The 20,947-nt window shown below is 35.6% G+C and overlaps 1 protein-coding gene across 2 annotated transcripts in view; it reads right to left on the bottom strand.

Moving 5' to 3' along the window:
• CNTNAP2 (contactin associated protein 2) overlaps window positions 1–20,947 on the bottom strand; it is a 2,323,962-nt gene that overhangs the window by 1,560,301 nt on the left and 742,714 nt on the right. For both annotated transcript variants that reach the window (XM_063641685.1, XM_063641684.1), the window contains exon 3: window positions 17,347–17,540. In XM_063641685.1, coding sequence (XP_063497755.1) covers window positions 17,347–17,540 — 194 coding nt within the window. The remainder of the gene's footprint in view (window positions 1–17,346; window positions 17,541–20,947) is intronic.

Raw genomic sequence — 20,947 nt, 5'->3', positions numbered from 1 at the left:
GGTTTTGAAAGAATACCCTGTTAAAACAAACAAATACAAGCTGTGGTAATGTGTTTCCAATGCTGGATTTTCAGGGAAATATTAAATCTGTTTAACTTTTCTTTTGAAATAATTTCAAACTTATGGAAAAGCTGCAATAATAGTATAAGGAACACTTGTTCCTTTACTCTTTATACTGATTCTCCTGTTTTACTCTGTGCTATGTGGTTTATCATTCTCTCTCTCTCTCTGTTTCTCTCTCTCCCTCTCCTTCTCTCTCCTTTTTCCACCACCCCAACACACACATTTTGTTTTTCTGAACCACGTGAGAGTAAGTTGCATATCATGTTTACTTACTTCCAAATAATGTACATTTCATACAAATAAGGACATATGTACGTAAGTATATAGTTATCAATTTCAGGAAATTTAACATTGCTACATCGAATCAACCTTCCGTATCCCAATATTACCCGTTGACCCAATTATGTCTTTAGGGCATCTTTTCTTATCCAAGACAGGATCCAGGCTAGGATCACGTATTACAGGTAGGTATCACGTCCCTTTAATTTTCTTTTACCTAGAATAACTCCTTAGCCTTTTAGTGTCTCTTATCACACTGATACGTCTGCAATGTATTCTCATTTTTTTAGTAGAACATTCCTCATAGAATATTCTTCAGTTTTGGTTTGACTTTTGTTTTCTCATAATGTTTACATCCACTTACATTCTTCATGGGATACTACATGTACGGTGTTGGGTCCTTCTCAGTCCACTGCCTCTGGAGGCGCACAGTGTCTGCTTCTCATCTGTAATTTTTATTTTGATTACCCAGTCAAGATGTTCAGTTTCTCTTGTATAAATATTATTCATTTCCCTTGCAACTAATAAGTGATTTGTAAGAGACACTTTAAGACTATACAAATTTACTTCTCCCCATCAAAACTCTCCATATCCTCTACTTTTGTTACGATTAATGTCTTATGCCAGAACTAGTATTTACTATGATGGTTGCAAATGATGACTTGATTTCCCAACTCCAGCACCCTTTCACGTTTCCTAGTCAGAAGTTTGTATTCTACTATAACCAAGAGGCCTCTCTTCTGCCTCATTTTATCTATCTATTGCCTGCCTATGTATGTATGTATGTATGTATGTATGTATGTATGTATCTATCTATCTATCTATCTATCTATCTATCATCTATCTATCTGTCTACCTACCTACCTATCAACTCTATAGACTTAGGCATTTCTATTTTTTTCTAAAGGTGTGCAATTCATTACTGTCCTTAACTATTTTGGTATTCAAATTGTCCATATTTGACCAATAAGAATTATTTCAAGTTGGCTCTTATGTAATTTTGTTATTAACCATCATTTTCCCTTTCTTTCTGGCATACCAAGATGTGTTTAACAAGTTTCTTTCTCGACCACAACCTGGTAAAATTTTTCTAACTAGATTTGATTTCTTTTAGATGATAATTGTATTAATAACTAAAGTCTATCTTAGGTGTGCTTAGTGTTACTGCAATATCTTCGTTTCTAGATCCATCCAGCTGTCAGAGCTACTTAATATGTAGTACATAAGTGTATATGTGTGTGTGTGTATATATATATATATATATATATACTCATTAACATACACATGTATTTTTAAGTAGGCTTTGTTTTTGTCATCTCTCATTCCACTTATGTTTCTTATTTCCTTCATGGTGAGAACCTTGGCCCTCAACACAATCGACGTATCACTCATTTGCTCAATTTACAGTACATTTAAATATGTTCAGAATTGCTTCAGTCATATATACATGTTTCCTCATTTCTTCTTTAACAAAAGTTAACATACAATAAATGCTCTTTGTACTTTTCTCTTTTAACTAAACAATATATCCAGCAAATCCACCCCATGTCAACTCATATTTTATCGGTTTTCTTCACAGCTGCTGTGTATCTATTTTGAATATGTAGCCTAGTTTATTCAACCAATCTTCTATATTTGGCCATAAAGATAGTTTCCAATATTTTGTAATTTCAAATACAATGGCAAGAAATAACTTTGTGCTATGAGTTTTTATGTTATTGGAGCTGTATCATTAGAGTAAATTCCTAGTATTAAGATGGTTGGGTTGAAGAATAAATGCATTTTTAGTTCTGCTGGGTATTGCCAATCCCCCTCTATAGCTATTGTTCTACTGGGCATGCTCATCAGGAGTGTATGAGAATGCTGTTTCCCTAAATTCTTGTCAAAAGAGTGTATAATCAACCTTTTAGGTCTTTGCCAACCTGATTGGTGAGATATAGTATCCTCATAGAGGATTAATTTGTATTTCTCTTTTCATTTTACATTTGTATGCATGTAAACACAATTTTGTATATTTTGTTTGAATTTCCTTTTCATGTTTTTGCCTGTTTCTATATTTTCTCAATTTTAATTGGTAGATATTGTAGACATGGAAATTTACTCTGTTAGCATCAATTGTACATAGATGGCAATTATAATACAAAAATAAGATTAATAAATTTAGGCATTCATCCTGCAAATAGAACAACAGCAACAACAATAATGCTAACAAACACAAAAATCAAAAGCAAGTAGGAGTAGCCACAGCTTGGTTTACCTGTCAGTCCCTGTGCATGCCAACTGCACACAATGATGCCTGTTTCATATGTATTCATTTCTTTTCAAACCAGAGGCAATGACAGCCAGACATATTTCTTTAGAAATACCCTCTTCATCAGCAAATAATACTATGTGCTATACTAAGTATCTATGTATTAAGTGTGAGTAGATTCCTGTGTACTCATATCATGCTGAATTTACATAAAGAGTAACATAATGTCCCTATATGTTGCAAAGACCCTTTGCTAAGCTCCCTGGTTACCCTTTCACCTGGCTCACTGGTTTTCTCCCACAGTTATCTTTGGTATTAGGGAGCTATTCCAGTAATAGCTCCTGGTTTCTTTCATTCCTGTTCCATCAGAGGTGTACCTTGATTCCAAGTCTGATTAATTTGTTTTTACAATTTGTCACTGAATTTTAATACACATAGGAAAAAAGCACACATAAACATACAGCTTGATGCATTTGCACAAGTGTAAGAAGCACTTAAGTCAAGAAACAAAGAATTATCAACACTTCTAAAACTTCTTTGTATCCTCTTCTAGCCATGACCCTTCAACAGAGGAAACCACTATCTGGATTACTATCCGCATGGACCCAGGTCCAGCTTGGATTGGAGATTGCCACACATCCATGCCTTTGGCACCAGTCCCTTGCCATTACGCTCAGCAGCATCAAGCTGCCTCCAGGTCTGAAGGGAGGATAAGCTTTGCTGCTACAGCCAGTATTCCCAGCCTCCTTCTCATCTCCCTGCTGCTGCAAACTCTGTTGTTTTCTCTCCTATAGAAATCCTAAGCTTTTCATGTGCTCCCACACATGCCATTTTGGACAGTTTGACTTCTAATAGATGTACGTACATGCAGTATTTCTCAATATTATTAAATATAAATTAAGATAATAAACATTTTTGTTTATAAATTGTAAACCTAATTATAGCTGCATATTTCAGTGTTCACTAAATTCCACAATTTGGTAGATCTGTTAACAAGTACTTACTAAGTACATTCAACAGTCAAGGCACTTTCCTAGCTGATGAGAGCCAACATTTAACAGGACAAAATAAACCCCTCAGACGACTCACCTATAATCAAAAACTATGATATCTTCTTAAATGTGGTATAATAGAGAAAGCAAAGACTAGTGGGACATAAAGCCAAGGAAAAAGCCTGGTCTCTTACCTCTCAGGATCTTGTTACAGTAATTGACACAAAAAGTGCTTACCAGGTATGTACTCAGTGTATGGTGATTACTATTGGCAATGATACTTGATTTTAGTAAAAATGCCAAACATCTCTGCACTACAATTGAATAAGCTAAGAAATAGGTTAAATTCCATTAAATATCCATAGATTTGATATTATTTGGGGGCAGATTAATAGTTAGTGTGTAGTAAGTGTTGAGAGAGTGTGTGTGTACATGTGCCTGTGTCTTATTTCACCATCAGTTATCTCAAATCCTAACATAAAATATACCTGAATAATGATATTTTGGTTTTGATTTTAAAATTTGAAACCCACATCATTGGCATTCCTGTTTATACTAAGTAAAGCTAAAGTGCAATACTTCTATTAATATTTCAAGAAAAAACTGTCATATTAAAGATATATAATCATACCTTTTTATTGAACATATCATGTGAAAAACTCATTGGATATTCCTGCTATGTCATAATCACAAAATCTTTTCAAAGGGACTGGACGTTTCTTTTGTATTGGTTTGGTTTCTTTTATCAAATACTTGTTTGTTCCAGGCTGAATGTAAAGAGCCTGAATGACTTTATGATAAATTCACAGTCTTTTTCTCTTGCTCTAGGCTGTCATATACAGCTCTATTTTCCAATTTGTATACTGTAACAAAGCTGAAAAATACACAAACGAGACAGTCACTGTGCATATAGAATGAACAATTGTGCTTGCGAAGTGCATAAGATAAACAACGACTTCGCCCTGGGCAACTCAGTTTTCATATCTGAAGTGGAGGGAATGTGTTTCTTAACCTTCTCTGAAGAATACTGGGAGAACTAATGAAACCTGCCATTTTCAAGCAGATACTAGCATAATCCAAATAAAATTAGCAATTCAACCTCAAGATTTAATTGGGGAAAGCTGTTTTAGCTGTGGGAGAGCTCTTTTCTTTGCTGATAGAAAAATTATCCATCATTATTTAGAATGCATGTTTGCTGGAATCCAGTTTTTAATAAATACTATATCTCAAAGAATTGCATGATGTTGATAGTGTTAAATGGTGCCTAATGCAGAATAAACCACTGTGTGGAGTTTGAAACTAGGACATGATTTTTAAGGCCAAACATTTCTTTGGGGATGGGGTGGGAGATTGATTCTTAAAGTGTCTTCGGTTCATTTGCTATCTAGGATAGAATAATTCTGTAAATGTTTCCTTGGAGTTTTGAATGTAAATAAATGGTTGCAGAGAGTCATATATAAGTAGTCGTTTGATTCAAGCATATTTTCTGAGTTAATGAAGGTTAATTCACAACTCTTCTTAGAAGACATTGTCTTTCTTACAACATCATCCTCATTCTTGCTTACCAGACACAACCCTATCAATACCCCAGTGATAGCAAACAACTTTTAATGTCATAGCTTTACAAAGTGCTTGCCTACTAGTTGTTATAAATTTAATTTTGTCCCCCCAAAATTCATATGTTCATGTTCCAACCCCCAATGTCTCAGAATGTTACCGTATTTGGAAACAGGGTCTTTGCATATATAGTTAATATGAGGTCATACAAGAGTAAAGTGGATTCTAAACAAATAAATTTTTTGTAAAATGAATGCCATATAAAATGAAAAACAAGGCCAGCCACAGTGACTCATGCCTATAATCCTAACACTTTGGGAGGCTGAGGTGGGAGGACTGCTTGAGCTCAGGAGTTCAAGACCCACCTGGACAACAAAGTGAGACCCATCACTACAAAAATAAAAAAATTAAAATTATCTGGGCACGGTGACATGCACCTGTAGTCCAGCTACTCAGAAGGCTGAGACTGAGGATCCATGGGCTCAGGAGTTAGACCTTGCAGTAAGCTATGATCACATCACTGCACTCTAGCCTGGGTGACAGAGCAATACCATCAAAACATACACACACACACACACACACACACACACACACACATACAGAAGAAAGATCATATAAAGCAACACAGGGAGAAGATGACCACCTGCAAGCCAAGGAATGAGTCCTGGAGCAGGCTGTTCCGTCACCTCCCTCAGAGGAGGAGCCAACACTGCCAACCCCTTGATATTGGACTTCTGGACTCCAGAACTGTGAGAGAGTAAATTTCTGTTGTTTGAGCCACCCAGTTTATGGTACTTTATGATGGCAGCCCTAGCAAACTAATATAGTAGGTAGATAGTGCTTTCTTTAAAAATTGAGAACAGCAACACCAACAATAGCATTAAAGACCAAGATCTTCTACCTTTTAAGCTCTGTGATCTTAGGTAAGATCCCGAGCCTCAATTTTTGTATTGAAAATTAGAAAAAAGGCCAGGTGCAGTGGCTCATGCCTGTAATTCCAGCACTCTGGGAGGCCGAGGCTGGTGGATCACCAGAGGTCAGGAGTTCGAGACCAGCCTAGCTGACATGGCAAAATCCGACCTCTAGTAAACATACAAAAATTAGCCGGCGTGGTGGCAGGTGCCCGTAATCCCAGCTACTCAGGAGGCTGAGGCAGGAGAATCGCTTGAACTTGGGAGGTGGAGGTTGCAGTGAGCAGAGATTGGAAAAATGCACACCAGCCTGGGTGACAGAGCAAGACTCTGTTTCAAAAAAATAAACATAAAAAATAAATAAAATAAAATAAAATACCAACATCTTATATACAAGCACTATATTACAGTTTAAATGCAGAGATCACTAAGTTTCACATTGCCTGTGAAAGGAACAGCTGACCGGAGCCATAGTGGTAAGGAACACAGGCTGGTTAGTTAGGCAGCTCTGGTTTCCTATCCTAGCTCCACTGTTTGATTAGTTTAGTTTAGTTTAGTTTTTTTTATTTTTATTTTATTTTGGGGATATGTTCCTTAAAAACAGGAAATGTGATATTTATTCGACCATTACAATTTTTTTTTTGCTTTCATATAGGGATATATTGTGACATGATTATCATAATAAGTTAGTTAACACATCCATTACCCAGTCTCACTGTGTGCCCCAGGGAAAGTTGTACTTTCTCTAATCCTCAATTTCTGCAGCCAAAAATAGGGCTTAATCATAAAAATAATAATCTATATCCTCACATATTAGTTGTTTTGAAGATTAAATGATATAAAGCACATTAAACACTTAAGGAACCCCCAATAAATGTTGGTTGGCTGTCATTATTTATTAATTTGTGCAGCTGAAGTTTTCTGAATTTCTCTGCTAAATCACAGGAGTTTTCACAGACATCTTCCAAGCTGCATATTAATATCATTATAAAGCATTTAAATGGCAATTACAATAGGCTCATTCACTGTCTCATCAAAATATATTGGTGAAGTTCATCGGAGAAATGCAGATACTTATCTCAAACATTATTTCCATTTGGAAACGGACAGAATTTTTTCTAGAAGCCAGAGTCTATTCTCTACTCTTGCTCTAGACTCCTGAAAAGGCATGGATGGTGAATGAACATTTCAGACAGCCTGTCAGCACGGTATCTTTTTGCCAGAATGATCATTTCACTGCAGCCTATAATTAAGCTAGTCAACTCAAGCAAACCAAATTTATTTGCCGAGACGTGTTAACATTCTAGTAGTTCTCTCCCACAGTCAACATTGACTAAATTAGCTACCTGGAAAACAGTATGCATAAGTGAAACACATAGAATGGGTATCTTCACGGTGTCCAGGGGCATAAGCAACCTGAAAGCTGTGCAAGACGACCCGGGCTTTTGTTTCAAGTTATTGTAGTGATTTTTGCTGTCCTTGCAATTAAAATATATTATTCTCGAGGCTAGACCTATTATTAACTACTTACTTGCATTCTTTATATCACTTTTAATATAGTATTCTATAAACATTAATTATAACATTCATAATAATACTGATAAATAGGAGAAAGTGAAACAAGAGGAAGATAAGAAGAGATTATATTTATGGGGCACTGTTCCAAACAATTTATTTCTGATTAATTTATTTCTCACAAAAATCCCATAAGGTAAATACAATTATATCGCTTTTACACCTAAGGCAACTAAGGCCCATAGAAGGTTGCTTAACATAGTTAAATACACACCGTGAGAAAGTATTGGAGCAGAGTTTAGATATTTGAGGTCTGGTCCAGAGCCCATGCTATCTTGTTCTATAAATATCGTGTATGATTCAATAGCATGTTCAATTAGTCAAAATGAGCAGGGGTTCATTATAGTAATGGAACTTCTTGCTGAACCAGAATAAGTATTCGGCTCCATATTGAGTAGTGAGGTCAGTATACCTGGATTCAAGATTCCAATTTAAGTGGCATCATGGTTCTCAGCCTCAGCTTATTCATCTACAGAATGAGATACTTCAATTCAGTTGTAAACTCATAAACATCTGTTTTGTGCTCTGCAGTGAGCTCTATATGATAAATGGCACAGAGATAAAAATGTGTGTCCTAGGAGACTACATAAACTCCAAAGTTCTTCCAAAATTAGATATTTACATTATATAAATTAAGCATTACTGATTCACAGGATATAATTTCAGAGTCATTTTAAAAAGTCAGCTTTTCGCTGGGTGCAGTGGCTCACCTCTGTAATCCCAGCACTTTGGGAGGCCTAGGTGGGTGCATCACTTGAGGCCAGGAGTTCAAGACCAGCCTGGCCAACATGGTGAAACCCCGCCTCTATGTCTCTACTAAAAATACAAACATTAGCCAGGGATGGTGGTGCGTGCCTGTTATCCCAGCTACTCGAGAGGCTGAAGCAGGAGAATCGCATGAACTTGGGAGGCAGAGGTTGCAGTGAGCTGAAATCGCTCTACTGCACTCCAGCCTGGGCAACAGAGCGAGATCTGTCTCTAAATAAGTAAATAAAGGTCAGCTTTTTATTGTGTTGCATGTCAGAAAGTCAGGAAAAACACAGTTATTTATGGAATCCCACTCTCCATTCCTACCTATTTCAGCAGAAGAATCATCTGCTTGGAATGACTTCCTGCCCCTCTTCTCTGAGTGACCAACTCCTTACCTACTTAGCCAATAGTAGGTAGCTCCTCAAGAAGCCTTTGCTGGACCCAACTACTCTGAATAACACAGCTTTCTTAGTGTTCCCAAAACAACCTAGGCAAGCACCTCTCTATTTGAACAGTCATACAATATACTTATAAATGTATATGTTTAGCCTTATCACTAGTTTATTCACCCCTAGAAGACAGTAATTATGCTTGTGTTTTGGTCTGTTTATCCCTAGCTTCAATAAGTAGTAGGTGCTCAGTGAGTGCCTATTTATCAAAGCTCACTCTTTTTTCACGATAAATCTGTCTGCAATTTGCACTGTAAATTCTAGTTATTCTAATTCTGCCTTCCGGTTTGGAAACACAAATGCTGATGCTCATTCCTCTTTCTCATGAGAGTTCTTCAAATATCAAAAGCAACAGGCTCTATCTTGGAGGTATATATGAATCACTTGTGAGTCTTGCTAAACTGTAGATTCTGATCAGTAGATATGGGTTAGGCCTCTGAGATTCTACATCTCGGACAAGCTCCTGGATGTTCCCGGTGCAGCTGGTTTCTCCTTTCATGGCTAACCAGCATAAACTGTTTTAGTTAATACTTACAAGCCTACTTTCAAGTCTGCTTATCCTACCATTTTCAGTTGGCCTAAGAAGACATAGAGAAGTACTGTAGACAAAAATGGCTTATTTCTTTCCAACGTTAATGCACTTTATCAAATGAATTTATTAAACTAAGTCTAATGAAAACATCCTAGTCATATTTTCACTGAAGTTTCATTAAAAAATATATATCTGAAAAAACTTTCCAGGTACAATTCATATGACAAGGCATAGGACTCGATGTGATAATAAGTAGGCCCATGATTTGAATGGCATAAATTAGCATTCTCAATTATACTTACAAATGAGTCATTCGTCATTTCAGGCTGGGAAGCACAGATGTATGTAATACAGTACACACACCAATACACTAATAGAAAAATGTTATTATAAAGTGGAAGTAACAGGCTATTTTAAATTTTCAAGAAAAGAGCCAATATACTATGTTAATGCACCTAGAAATCACAAATGTATAAAATAATTGAGTGATTAATATGTTCCAGACATTGCTCTAAACCCTTTGTTTGACTTTTTCACTTAATAACTACAACCTCCATTGAGGTAAATACGATTAGGGTAAGTGACTAGACCCATTTTACAGATCAGGAACTTTAGGCACAGAAAGCTTAAAGAATCTGCAATGAAGATACACAGATCTATGTTACCAAAATTGTGTAACTGGCCTAGGTGGACTGACTCCAGCGTGTAACATTGCATTACTCATTTCACAGCCTCTCAGGAGTCTTCAGACACATAAGAAGCATGATTTACTGTGCCCTAAATTTCCCAAAATAAGCATACTAGTATTCCTCTAAGTTACCACTTGAGCAGAGTAGAAACATACATCTTAAGAAAAGGAACTGACATCTTATTCAAATTATTTGTAGGTACCCATTTATCAACACATTATATAAATGTGTATTTATATGGAGTTATTTAGCCTCATGTAACCTAAATCCAACCTTGACATGACAAAAAAAATTAGCATTGAGTTCAGTGTAAAATAAAACACCTGAAAATATTAGTATAACTGACAACAAATCTTGTTTCAGGGATACTTTAAAAATTAGAAGAATAATTACATATATCCTATTTTATCTCATAGACGAAAAATACGTTATACTGTGAAGAACTATATACTGCTATTTTACAGCCTGTAAGAAATCTTATGAGATTATAACATTTTCCTTTATCTAATAATATATGCCAATAATATATTCAATATTATCAACAGCATCTTATTTTTATCTTCCAAATTTTAGAAAAATGTTAAACGCATAACCATATTTGTTAGAACAGTTCTATTTATGTACAATATTGAGTCTCATAAATTGTCCCAAGAAACCTCATGACCTTTTAAAATGAGAATCTCACCATACAAATGTGTATTTAGAAAGGTGATCATAATTCACTAGTAGAGGCATTACGGTATATGCAAAAGGATCTGGAATATCCACTCAACTTATTAAAATTCATGAGACTTTAAAAATATTATCCAGCCTAAGAGGAGTATAAACAGAAAAATCTATTTCACAGAAATAAGAAGCTTATTCTGAAATCACCTTGGAAATTGTTTTTTTCCATACAAGTCCTGAAGATTTTTACCCCATTTATATCAAAGATAATTTTAGAAAGTGTTTGATGCAGATTATTCTGATGTGTTTTATTTCTCAATAAGCTATCTATAAAATTATTTTGAATATGTCTGCCTGATCCTTTACCCAAATAACTGATGGCAGCAAGAATGCAGATGTTTACATAAAGAAGCAAGGGTAATACTCGTCTATTGGGGAAAAGAATCACATTCAGGTCCTAAGTGAAGGAGAAGTTATTATCCGATGGAAGATGTAGGGGCAGGCGACAGGATGGTTGTCATCCTGACTTTCGTATGCAGACAAAATTCTAGATATTTTGAAAGAATCTAAGTACACCATTGAACTGTAACACAATGGCATTTATGTTTTATATTTATACTGGGAACAGATTTTTAAGTGATTTGGAAAATTAGCGCAACCACTATAACAAATGGTTGAAAAGATAGGACAGAACAATCCATTCATTTTTAAACAGTGTCCCCTTAAATGGCTCATTGGACACAAGGCCATCATGATGGTAACAGATAATTTGTTACAAGCACTGCAATGGCACCTGGCACAGAGCTAGGTCTACCAGTCATGCCTCACTGACCCAGCCTGCACTGCACTATCTAAACATGTATTTACCATTTGTTAATCAGAAATTATGACAGATTTGCACACATTCTACCTCCAACTTTAAGTAACATTTCCTTAATCTACAATATTATCAGATATTTTCAATCATGAATAAGAGTAAAAAGAGGTAAAGTGAATCTGAAAAGCATAGAGGGTGACTAAAAATTCTGAAAATTGTCATTACTGACTATTCTCACTGAAAAAACATACTAAACTAGATTTGGAGAATGCTTCTAAAATTGAGAACTGATGACACACATGTTTCTAATCTTTATAGCTTGAAAAATTTCTTTACTTACACAATCTCACTTAAATATCTCAATAGGAATTATATCCACTTCTCAGATTAGGATTTCAGGAACACAGAAATAAAGTCAGATCTCCAAGTTTATAAAACAAACAAATGAAGCAAGGTACATGAATTTAGACCTTTCAACTCTATATCTTGGCTTTCACTTGCCCAATGACTAATTATAGGCTAACCCAAAAGGATGTTTTTGAGAACTTTTATTTTATAAATACTGGTTGATGGAATATGTAATTAAAAAGAAAGTAGCAAATATGTGGTCCAGCTTATGCCTTGATATTCAGAAAATCCAAATGTTTCATAAATGAAACTGCTAATTATTGTATTTGCCTTCTAGATTTTTGAAATGTTTTAAATTTATTGAAACAATGAAGCTTTATGTGTATGCATTTGTACATGGGAAAAGCATATATGTGACAAAGAGACCTAGGTTTTGAAAATAAGTAATCTATTTAATATTTCTTAGAGAATATGAACTTATTTATCCCTATATTCTTGATAAGTATCTAATCATATAATTTAAATATGATAAAACAGTTCTGTTCTGTAGAATTCTCCATTTAATAGATGCCGTGGTAACAAATTTTAGTCTAACACCTACTTAAAATTAACAAAATGGATCAAAACTGTTTTTAAAAATAACTGAGGATATACAAGCATGTTTTCATGATTAGGAAGTGTTTTTTAAGGAAAAACAAAAACTGTGTTCATATGACTGGTAAATTTGTAGTACATTACTATCCTACAAAATCATAGTGGTGGGTAAAGAAGGCATCCACTGCTATTACTCCAGTTTCCTATTTTGGCTCTGAATATCTGCATTCAAAATCCAGTAATTGAATTTCCCAAGCAAAACAGGCCTCTTAGCAAAAGCCTGCTAGAATTCTTATTTAATATAATGTTTAATGGACTTCTGATACAAAATGCTTATACAGAATACTTCCTCTCTCTCTCTAACAGATTATACTTAGGCAACTTGAAAACATCTCAAGATAATCATGCAAATTAGAGTTGGTGGAGTACGTAGATGTAATGATTTTTTGGGCAATTTTATTTACCTTTTACGTTGGAAAAGAGGTTCTAAATAGAAGGAAATTATATTGTAGATAAAGTATAAAGAATTCCATTATGCTTAGTATCATCAAAGAGAAGTGGAAGGTTTGACTAGTTAAGCCCATTTAGAAACTCAGATCTTTGAAAATTAAATATTCAGATAAACCATTCTTTAGGTATCTTTTCAGGAGCCACTGTCATTCCGAGGCAAGATTCATGACTCTAAAACCTTGTGAAACTGTCATAATTCGCTTATATTTGACTTGTTCTTTGCTTATTTTAATATATTATCCAATAGTGATAAAATAACTCAGAATGTCCACATGAACATTTAATAGGAATACTATAAAAAATTACTCATGCTGCCCGTTTCCCCAACAATCAGAAAAAACATAACCATGGACATTTGTTTAAAATTATATTCATGTGATTGAATATACATTATCTTCTTTTTTTTTTTTTTTTTTTTTTTTTGAGACAGAGTCTCGCTCTGTCGCCCGGGCTGGAGTGCAGTGGCGCAATCTCGGCTCACTGCAAGCTCCGCCTCCCGGGTTCACGCCATTCTCCTGCCTCAGCCTCCGAGTAGCTGGGACTACAGGCGCCCGCCACCGCGCCCGGCTAATTTTTTGTATTTTTTAGTAGAGACGGGGTTTCACCGTGGTCTCGATCTCCTGACCTCGTGATCCGCCCGCCTCGGCCTCCCAAAGTGCTGGGATTACAAGCGTGAGCCACCACGCCCGGCCTACATTATCTTCTATATTTCTCAGGTAAACAATCATTATAAAATGGATAGTAAAAACAATTTCAAAAGTATATAAAATTTTACATCTTATAAGGTGTTTTCCATCAAAAAGCCATCCAATCTTCTCCATATCAGAATTCTCTTCAAGTCCAGTATCCATAATGTTAAGTAGTAGTGGATTAAAAAATTCTAGTATTTGATACCATTTTTAATAAACTTAATCCCCAAGAGTACTTTTTGTTGAAATTTGTAAATGCTAAATTTTAATCACTTAATGAATGATAAGACATAGCCCTAAAATATTCAAGAATTTTTAGAAGTCAACGAACTTTATCTCTTTTAGAATACATCAAAGGATTGGACTCTTTTTTTCTGCATTAGTAAGGATTAAAACACTTCTGTCATAGATTATTAAATAATGTAATCATTATGTTGCAGGCTTATTGGTACTTAAATATATTTTGCAATATTTCGATTGTGTCTCTGATTTGGTTTGGGTCTGTGTCCCCACCAAAATCTCATATCAAATTGTAATCCCCAGTGTTGGAAGAGGGGCCTGATAGTAGGTGATTGGATCATGGGGGTGGACTTCCCCCTTGCTGATCTCCTGATAGTGAGTGAATTCCCAGGAGATCTGGTTGTTTAAAAGTGTGGGACAGGCCGGGTGCGGTGGCTCACTCCTGTAATCCCAGCGCTTTGGGAGGCCGAGGCAGGCGGATCACAAGGTCAGGAGATAGAGACCATCCTGGCTAACTCGGCGAAACCCCGTCTCTATTAAAAATACAAAAAATTAGCTGGGCATGGTAGTGGGCACCTGTGGTCCCAGCTACTTGGGAGGCTGAGGCAGGAGAATGGCGTGAACCCAGGAGGCGGAGCTTGCAGTGAGCCGAGATCGCGTCACTGCACTCCAGCCTGGGCGAAAGAGCGAGACTCTGTCTCAAAAAAAAAAGTGTGGGACATCCCCGTCTCTCTCTTCCTCCTGCTCCATGCCTGCCTCCCCTTTGCCTTCTGCCGCGGTAGTAAGTTTCCTGAGGCCTCCAAAGCCATGCTTCCTATACAGCCTGCGGAACGGTGAGTCAGTCAAAACTCTTTTCTTTGTAAATTACCCAGTCTCAGGTATTTCTTAACAGCAGTGCAAGAACAGACTAACATAGTCTCCAACTTGTTTTGATTTTTAAAATTCTATAATTAGCTCACTACTAATAATCACTCATCAAGTAGCATATTGATTTTTAATAAGAAACACAATATTTGAAAAGAAGAAACAAAGTGAACACCAGAAAGGGAAAAGACAGTAGAAATGCACCTTTATCACCTTAAGATGGAGAGCCCTATAAGTAGACCCAGCATACCTTCATAATTTGTGATATTTTTCACTACATGACATCCTTGTCTCCCTGACTTGACCATTATTATTTTACGTAATATCAAGAGTCCAAGGCCAGGTGCAGTGGCTCACGCCTGGAATCCCAGCACTTTGAGAGGCCAAGGCAAGTAGATTACCTGAGGTCAGGAATTCAAGAGCAGCCTGACCAACCTGGTGAAACCCTGTCTCTACTAAAAATACAGAAAGAATTAGCCAGGATGCCTATAATCCCAGCTACTCGGGAGGCTGAGGCAGGAGAATTGCTTGAATCCAGGAGGTGGAAGTTGCAGTGAGCCAAGATCGCACCACTGCACTCCAGCCTGGGCAACAAGAACAAAACTCAGCCTCAAAAAAAAAAAAAGAGTTCAAGACAATCTGAGCAATTTTATCCCCCTTAGCCTTTTTTCCTTATGTCTCTGCATTTAGCCGTCCTTAACTGTTCAGTATTTGACAGATACATTAAAGTTCAAGTATTTTAGCAGCTTGGCACATTATGAGAGGAGATTTGAACACTCTTAATTTTGAGATGAAGACTTTACAAATACAAAAATGTGAACAGTATTTCTGTTCTGATACAGAGAACAGTATTTCAGAGTCTGACTTGTAACCCCTCAAGTAATTTTACCAACATGCTAATTTGATCTTAGTTTAGAAATCACAGAAAGTAAACCCCTCAAGCAATTTTACCAACATGCTCATTTTATCTTAGTTTAGAAACCACAGAAAGTTAGAAAATAATGAGTGCTTTGGGTGTTAGAAGAGTTTGTGATCTAAGCCTTCACTGTTTACTCTCAGTTGGTTGGTCTGCTGTTTGGTTGGTTGGCCACTTGATTTCTCCCTCCCCTTCCCCCCACCCAACCCCCTTACTTCTCCCTCTTCCCCTCTCTCTCTGCCAAATTTTAAGAGCAACTCCTTTCAAATTTTCTGTTCTCCTCTTCCTTTTCAGCATATACTTCCTCCACCCACTTCTTAACTGTAGACTGAAAACCAGTCTAAACTATGATATTCAGTGTTCACTGTACATTAGAATCACCATCAGAGCTTTAAAATCCCAAAGCCCAGGCTGCACCTTAGACCAACTAAATTCAGGTCTCTGGGGTTGGAACACAAGGGTCTATATCTTTTAAAGTTCTCTAGCTAATTCTACTGTGTATTCAGGCTTGATAATCACTTTTCTATAAATTATGCCTGAGCATTTGAATTATCTCAATTGTGAGATGAATGCATTTTAGAAAGAGGCATTTTTCCCACTACTTGCTTTCTGTAACTTATACATCCTAATACACAAACATTCTTTCTATATAATTATGACTTGAAAGGAGTTATTTCTAAAGTTCTACCTAAGTAGACACATTTTTTATTATCAGGAAATTATATCCTTATTTCACATACTGCCGTAGAAATGAACATCCACTTTAGCTAGAAATTATAAACTCTTGTTACTTAGAAAAAACAATTGGGGACTTTTAAAATACAAAGTCTACAAAAGTGATTCATTATAAAGTTAAAAATACCCAGCACTCTGACTAATACTGTGAAGGACATGATTTTAAAAGTGAATCCTTTGCTCTTCCTTCTTTTTCCCCTTCCCCTTCCCTCCTCTCCCTTTCCTCCTCCTCGTCTTCTTCTTCTTCTGGTTTAATATTGATGACAGTACTTGACTTTGGTCATGCCTGCTTTTTAAAATAATTAAACCAAAATAGAACACTTAAATTTTACTGTTACATAATTTATTCAAATTATTATGTGGTGAATATTTGATTGAATATACAACTTTTTAAGTTAAGACGTTTTAAGAACAAATGGGTTAAGCTTTATTCTCTTCTTTCATAATAAAGGAATAAAGTGAATATAGATCTGTAATAAGTGTTTAAGACACTATTATAAAATGGACAATTTCTTTTCTTAACATCTATCACTGCTCTTACTTCTCTAAATTATATTCTTCATAATTTCAATATTTTCCTTCAATTGAAGATCGCCGTCTTCAGAAAAGTTATCAGTATCATTCATCATTATTTCAACTTATGTGATTCTGGTCTCATTGATCTGGGTGTGGCTTTCATCTACGTGCTTTAAAACTTCCTCAGGTGATTCAAATTCATAGTCCAGATCGAGAATCATTGCTTTAACCATTGGATAGAAATTATAGCCTGAAGAAACTTTCTTCCATCAACAATGATGAATAGTTTCTCAATGATTTGAATAGATAAATATTGATAACTATATATGCTTAGTAAATCCTGTACCATTTTCTAGTATTTCCAACCCAATTCTGTGTCTTTGCTTTCCTGCCAATGACTTACCCAGATATTCCCATCTTGATGATAGGGTTTCCAATTTCTCCCTGTGTCGCTGTAGAGCATCCGGTATTGGGTCACCCAATCTGAGCTGCTATATCTTCCTTGGGTTGCAATGGCACTGATCTGCTTCCGATTGCTAAAGTCAACCTGAAGCCATTGATAATGGTCACTGTCTGATGGAGACCATCCCCCAGCACCTGAAGATGGGCAGAGGCAAGATGGGAAAATGAATATTTAAATTTGAACTTGTACAACTGACAATGGAATATTCTACATATCTTAATTGGCCTTGGCAGTGCTCCATTTCACAGATATATTATGAAGTATCCTTTATAGATGCCATTGGGACTTCAACTAATATTCTTCCAGCTGGTAACATTGATTCTTTAACCTCTTTATCGTGTAATTATGTGCTCATTTTCTCCTGAGCAAATGTCTTCATAATTCCTCAATTAGATCTTATTAGTACATGTCAAAGTCTAATTGGCTAAGGGTTGATCAATTTACCATAAACTCTTCAGCTAGAATCATGAGAAAAATGTATGTAACTATCCAGTTTTTTTCTGCCATGTAAACTTTGCCATTTAATAAATTATAAATTAAAAACAAGCAATTATACACAATTCTAAAATATATTTTTCTTGTGAAGTTAAGTAGAAAAATATTTGCAATTCTTAAAATGAACCTAATCTTACATTAATTTCCTGTACCACTGAGAGGTACAGGGAGGTATATAGGAAATCAGGCAGAATGTTTACTTAACACTTAGAAGATATACAGCCAATATGTCTTGTAAGTCATATTTCTAGAAAAATTAGATACTAAACAAAGTTAAATCTCTTTTGGCAAAATATAAGAATTGCTTAGCAAACAGTAAGAAGGTAAAAACATTTGTTAGAAAAATGGCACTCATATAGATCAATATTCTTAATTTACAGTAATATTTAAAATAGCTAGGGTTGTACACAAAATAAGTTACAGAAAATATGGCATAATGTTAGTGCTAAGAGGCACTATAATTTTTACGGTGAGTTCAGCTACTAAAGAGAATAAATGATATAAAAATATTCAATAGATTATCCAATATACAGTATATCAAAATGTGCATACTATTTTTTAAATAAGGAATTTAAAGGCTGGCAAAATAATGTATTCTATGAGGACGTTCATAATAAAAATCATTTTATAAATCATCACAGATATTCAAATAATAATGGTTGCATAGCCTATTTTTGCTTAAAACTATGATAGAATAGCTTTTTTAAAAATTACAAAACTAAAAAATATATAAAATAACTGTTTGGCTGGGCGCGGTGGCTCACGCCTGTAATCCCAGCACTTTGGGAGACCAAGGCAGGTGGATCACCTGAGGTCAGTAGTTCGAGATCAGCCTGGCCAACATGCTGAAACCCCGTTTCCTCTAAAAATACAAAAATTAGCCAGACGTGGTGGCAGGTGCCTGTAATCCCAGCTACTTGGAAGGCTGAGGCAGGAGAATTGCTTGAACCTGGGAGGCAGAGGTTGCAGTGAGCCAAGATGGCGCCATTACACTCCAGTTTGGGTGACAGAGTGGGACTCCATCTCAAAAAATAAAATAAAATAAACTTTTAAAAAATCACTGTTTTAGGGACTGGACAATGGGCAGTGCAGAATGTGATCCATAAAATAAGATAAACAAATAAGGTGAGCCCTGCCAACTTCCTGGCTTTCTGCTAGCTTCACTTTCTGGATCATGGTACACGGAAGATGATCCCAAACAGAGTTCAGCAGTGCAGTAGTGTCACTGAAACGGAAACATATTACAATTCAAAGCTACTAAAGAAGCTGGAATTAACAGGACAGAGTCCCAGAGAGGGCACAGCTGTGTAAAGTGCTTTAGAAATCTACAAGGGAGTCATGAATGAGTCTCTGGAATCTGGACTCAGAAGCAACACTATGCTGTGTACTTTCAGATCAAGACTGCACAAGACCAGGTAAAGGGAGTTCTGAAGTCAACAATAACCAGCGGTTGCACAGAGCTGGGAAAAATTTGATTTCAGACTAGACAAAATTGAGACACCTTGTTGAATCCCTCCAGGCATTCAGCAGACATCCCATAAAAGTCATGCATTATAAGTAGGGATATTTTAGTCCTAATATGAGGGCTAGTCTGGACATACCTGAGCAAAGGTTACTGAAAAAGATAAATCTGACCAAAAATTAATTTTTTGATTGAACAAAACTCGACACTCCATTAAGGAAAGTCACAAACATTTAGAAACTGAACAACATTGCATACATAATGTCAAGTATATAAACTGAAAAATATACTAGACATTTGGACAAGCAGGAAAATATGTCTTAGAGCCAGAGAGAAAAAAATCAATAGAAATGTACTCCCAGAATAACAGAAATGATGAAATTAGCAGACCAGGATTTTAAAAACAGTAATTATTAATTCTATTATCTAAAATAAAACATATAAACATTTACAAAAGAATGCAAAATGTTGAAGGAGAAAAGCAACAAACGAGAACAAAATGGAAACTTTAGGACTAAAAATTACATCTGAAATAGAAAATTTAATGGATGCGCTTAACAACAGATGAGACATAGAGGAAAACATCATTACACCAGAATGTAGGGCGATATAAGGCATCTAAATTATGCTCAGAGAGGAAAGACAAGGCTTAAAAAATAAACAGTATTCTAGTAAGTTGTGAGACACTGATAACTGCGCTATCATGCAAGTGGAGTACTAAAAGCAGAGATGACAGAGATTGGGTCGGAATAAAATATGTTTGCAAAATAATGGTTGAAATATATAAACTCAGATATGTGAGAAGTTGGTTGAATTCCAGGCAGGATAGATACAAGGCAAAATACAATAAGGCACGTTATAATTATTTGCTGAAAGACAATGCTAAAGAGAAAATCTTAAAGGTATTCACAGGGTTACAACTTCTCAGCAGAAATAATGCAAGCCAAATGACAATGAAACAACCTATCAGACATGATGAAAAGGAAAGACAAAAAAAAAAAGCTGGCAACCTGAAATTCTATGTCCAGCAAAAATATATTTTAAATATAAAAATAATGTAATATTCAAGACAAAAGCCGGGAGAATTCATCACTCATATGTGTATACTATAAAAATATAAATTTTTCACCTTAAGGGAAGTTTTACCATTTTGAAACTCATATTTACATGAAGAAATGAATGCTTAAAATGCTAAACATGTTAAGTACATATAAAATATGTTCATGCTTTTGAATTTCATTAAAAGATAATTTAGTGTTTACAAACAGTAATGATGAATGACAGGGTTTATTATAAATGTGGAAATCAGATATGCGACTACAATAGTACAAAGGATAGGAGTCTGGACAGGAAATATGTTATGCTGTGGTCTTACTTTACACATGAAGTGGTATTATTTGAAAACAGCAAACCCTAGATCAAGGGTCAGCAAACATTTTCTGTAAAAGGTTAAATACTAAATATTTTTGGCTTTGTAGACCATACTACCTCTGTTAAAACTGCCAAATTCTATTATAATATGAAGAGCAGTACATAAACAGAAGAGTGTGGCCATGTTATAACGAAGCGTTATTAACAAAAACT

This window comes from Symphalangus syndactylus, chromosome 6 (genome assembly GCF_028878055.3).
Source record: "Symphalangus syndactylus isolate Jambi chromosome 6, NHGRI_mSymSyn1-v2.1_pri, whole genome shotgun sequence".
Lineage (NCBI taxonomy): Eukaryota > Metazoa > Chordata > Mammalia > Primates > Hylobatidae > Symphalangus > Symphalangus syndactylus.
The sequence above is the reverse complement of the archived record's forward strand: the minus strand, read 5'-3'. Positions and strand labels throughout refer to the sequence as shown.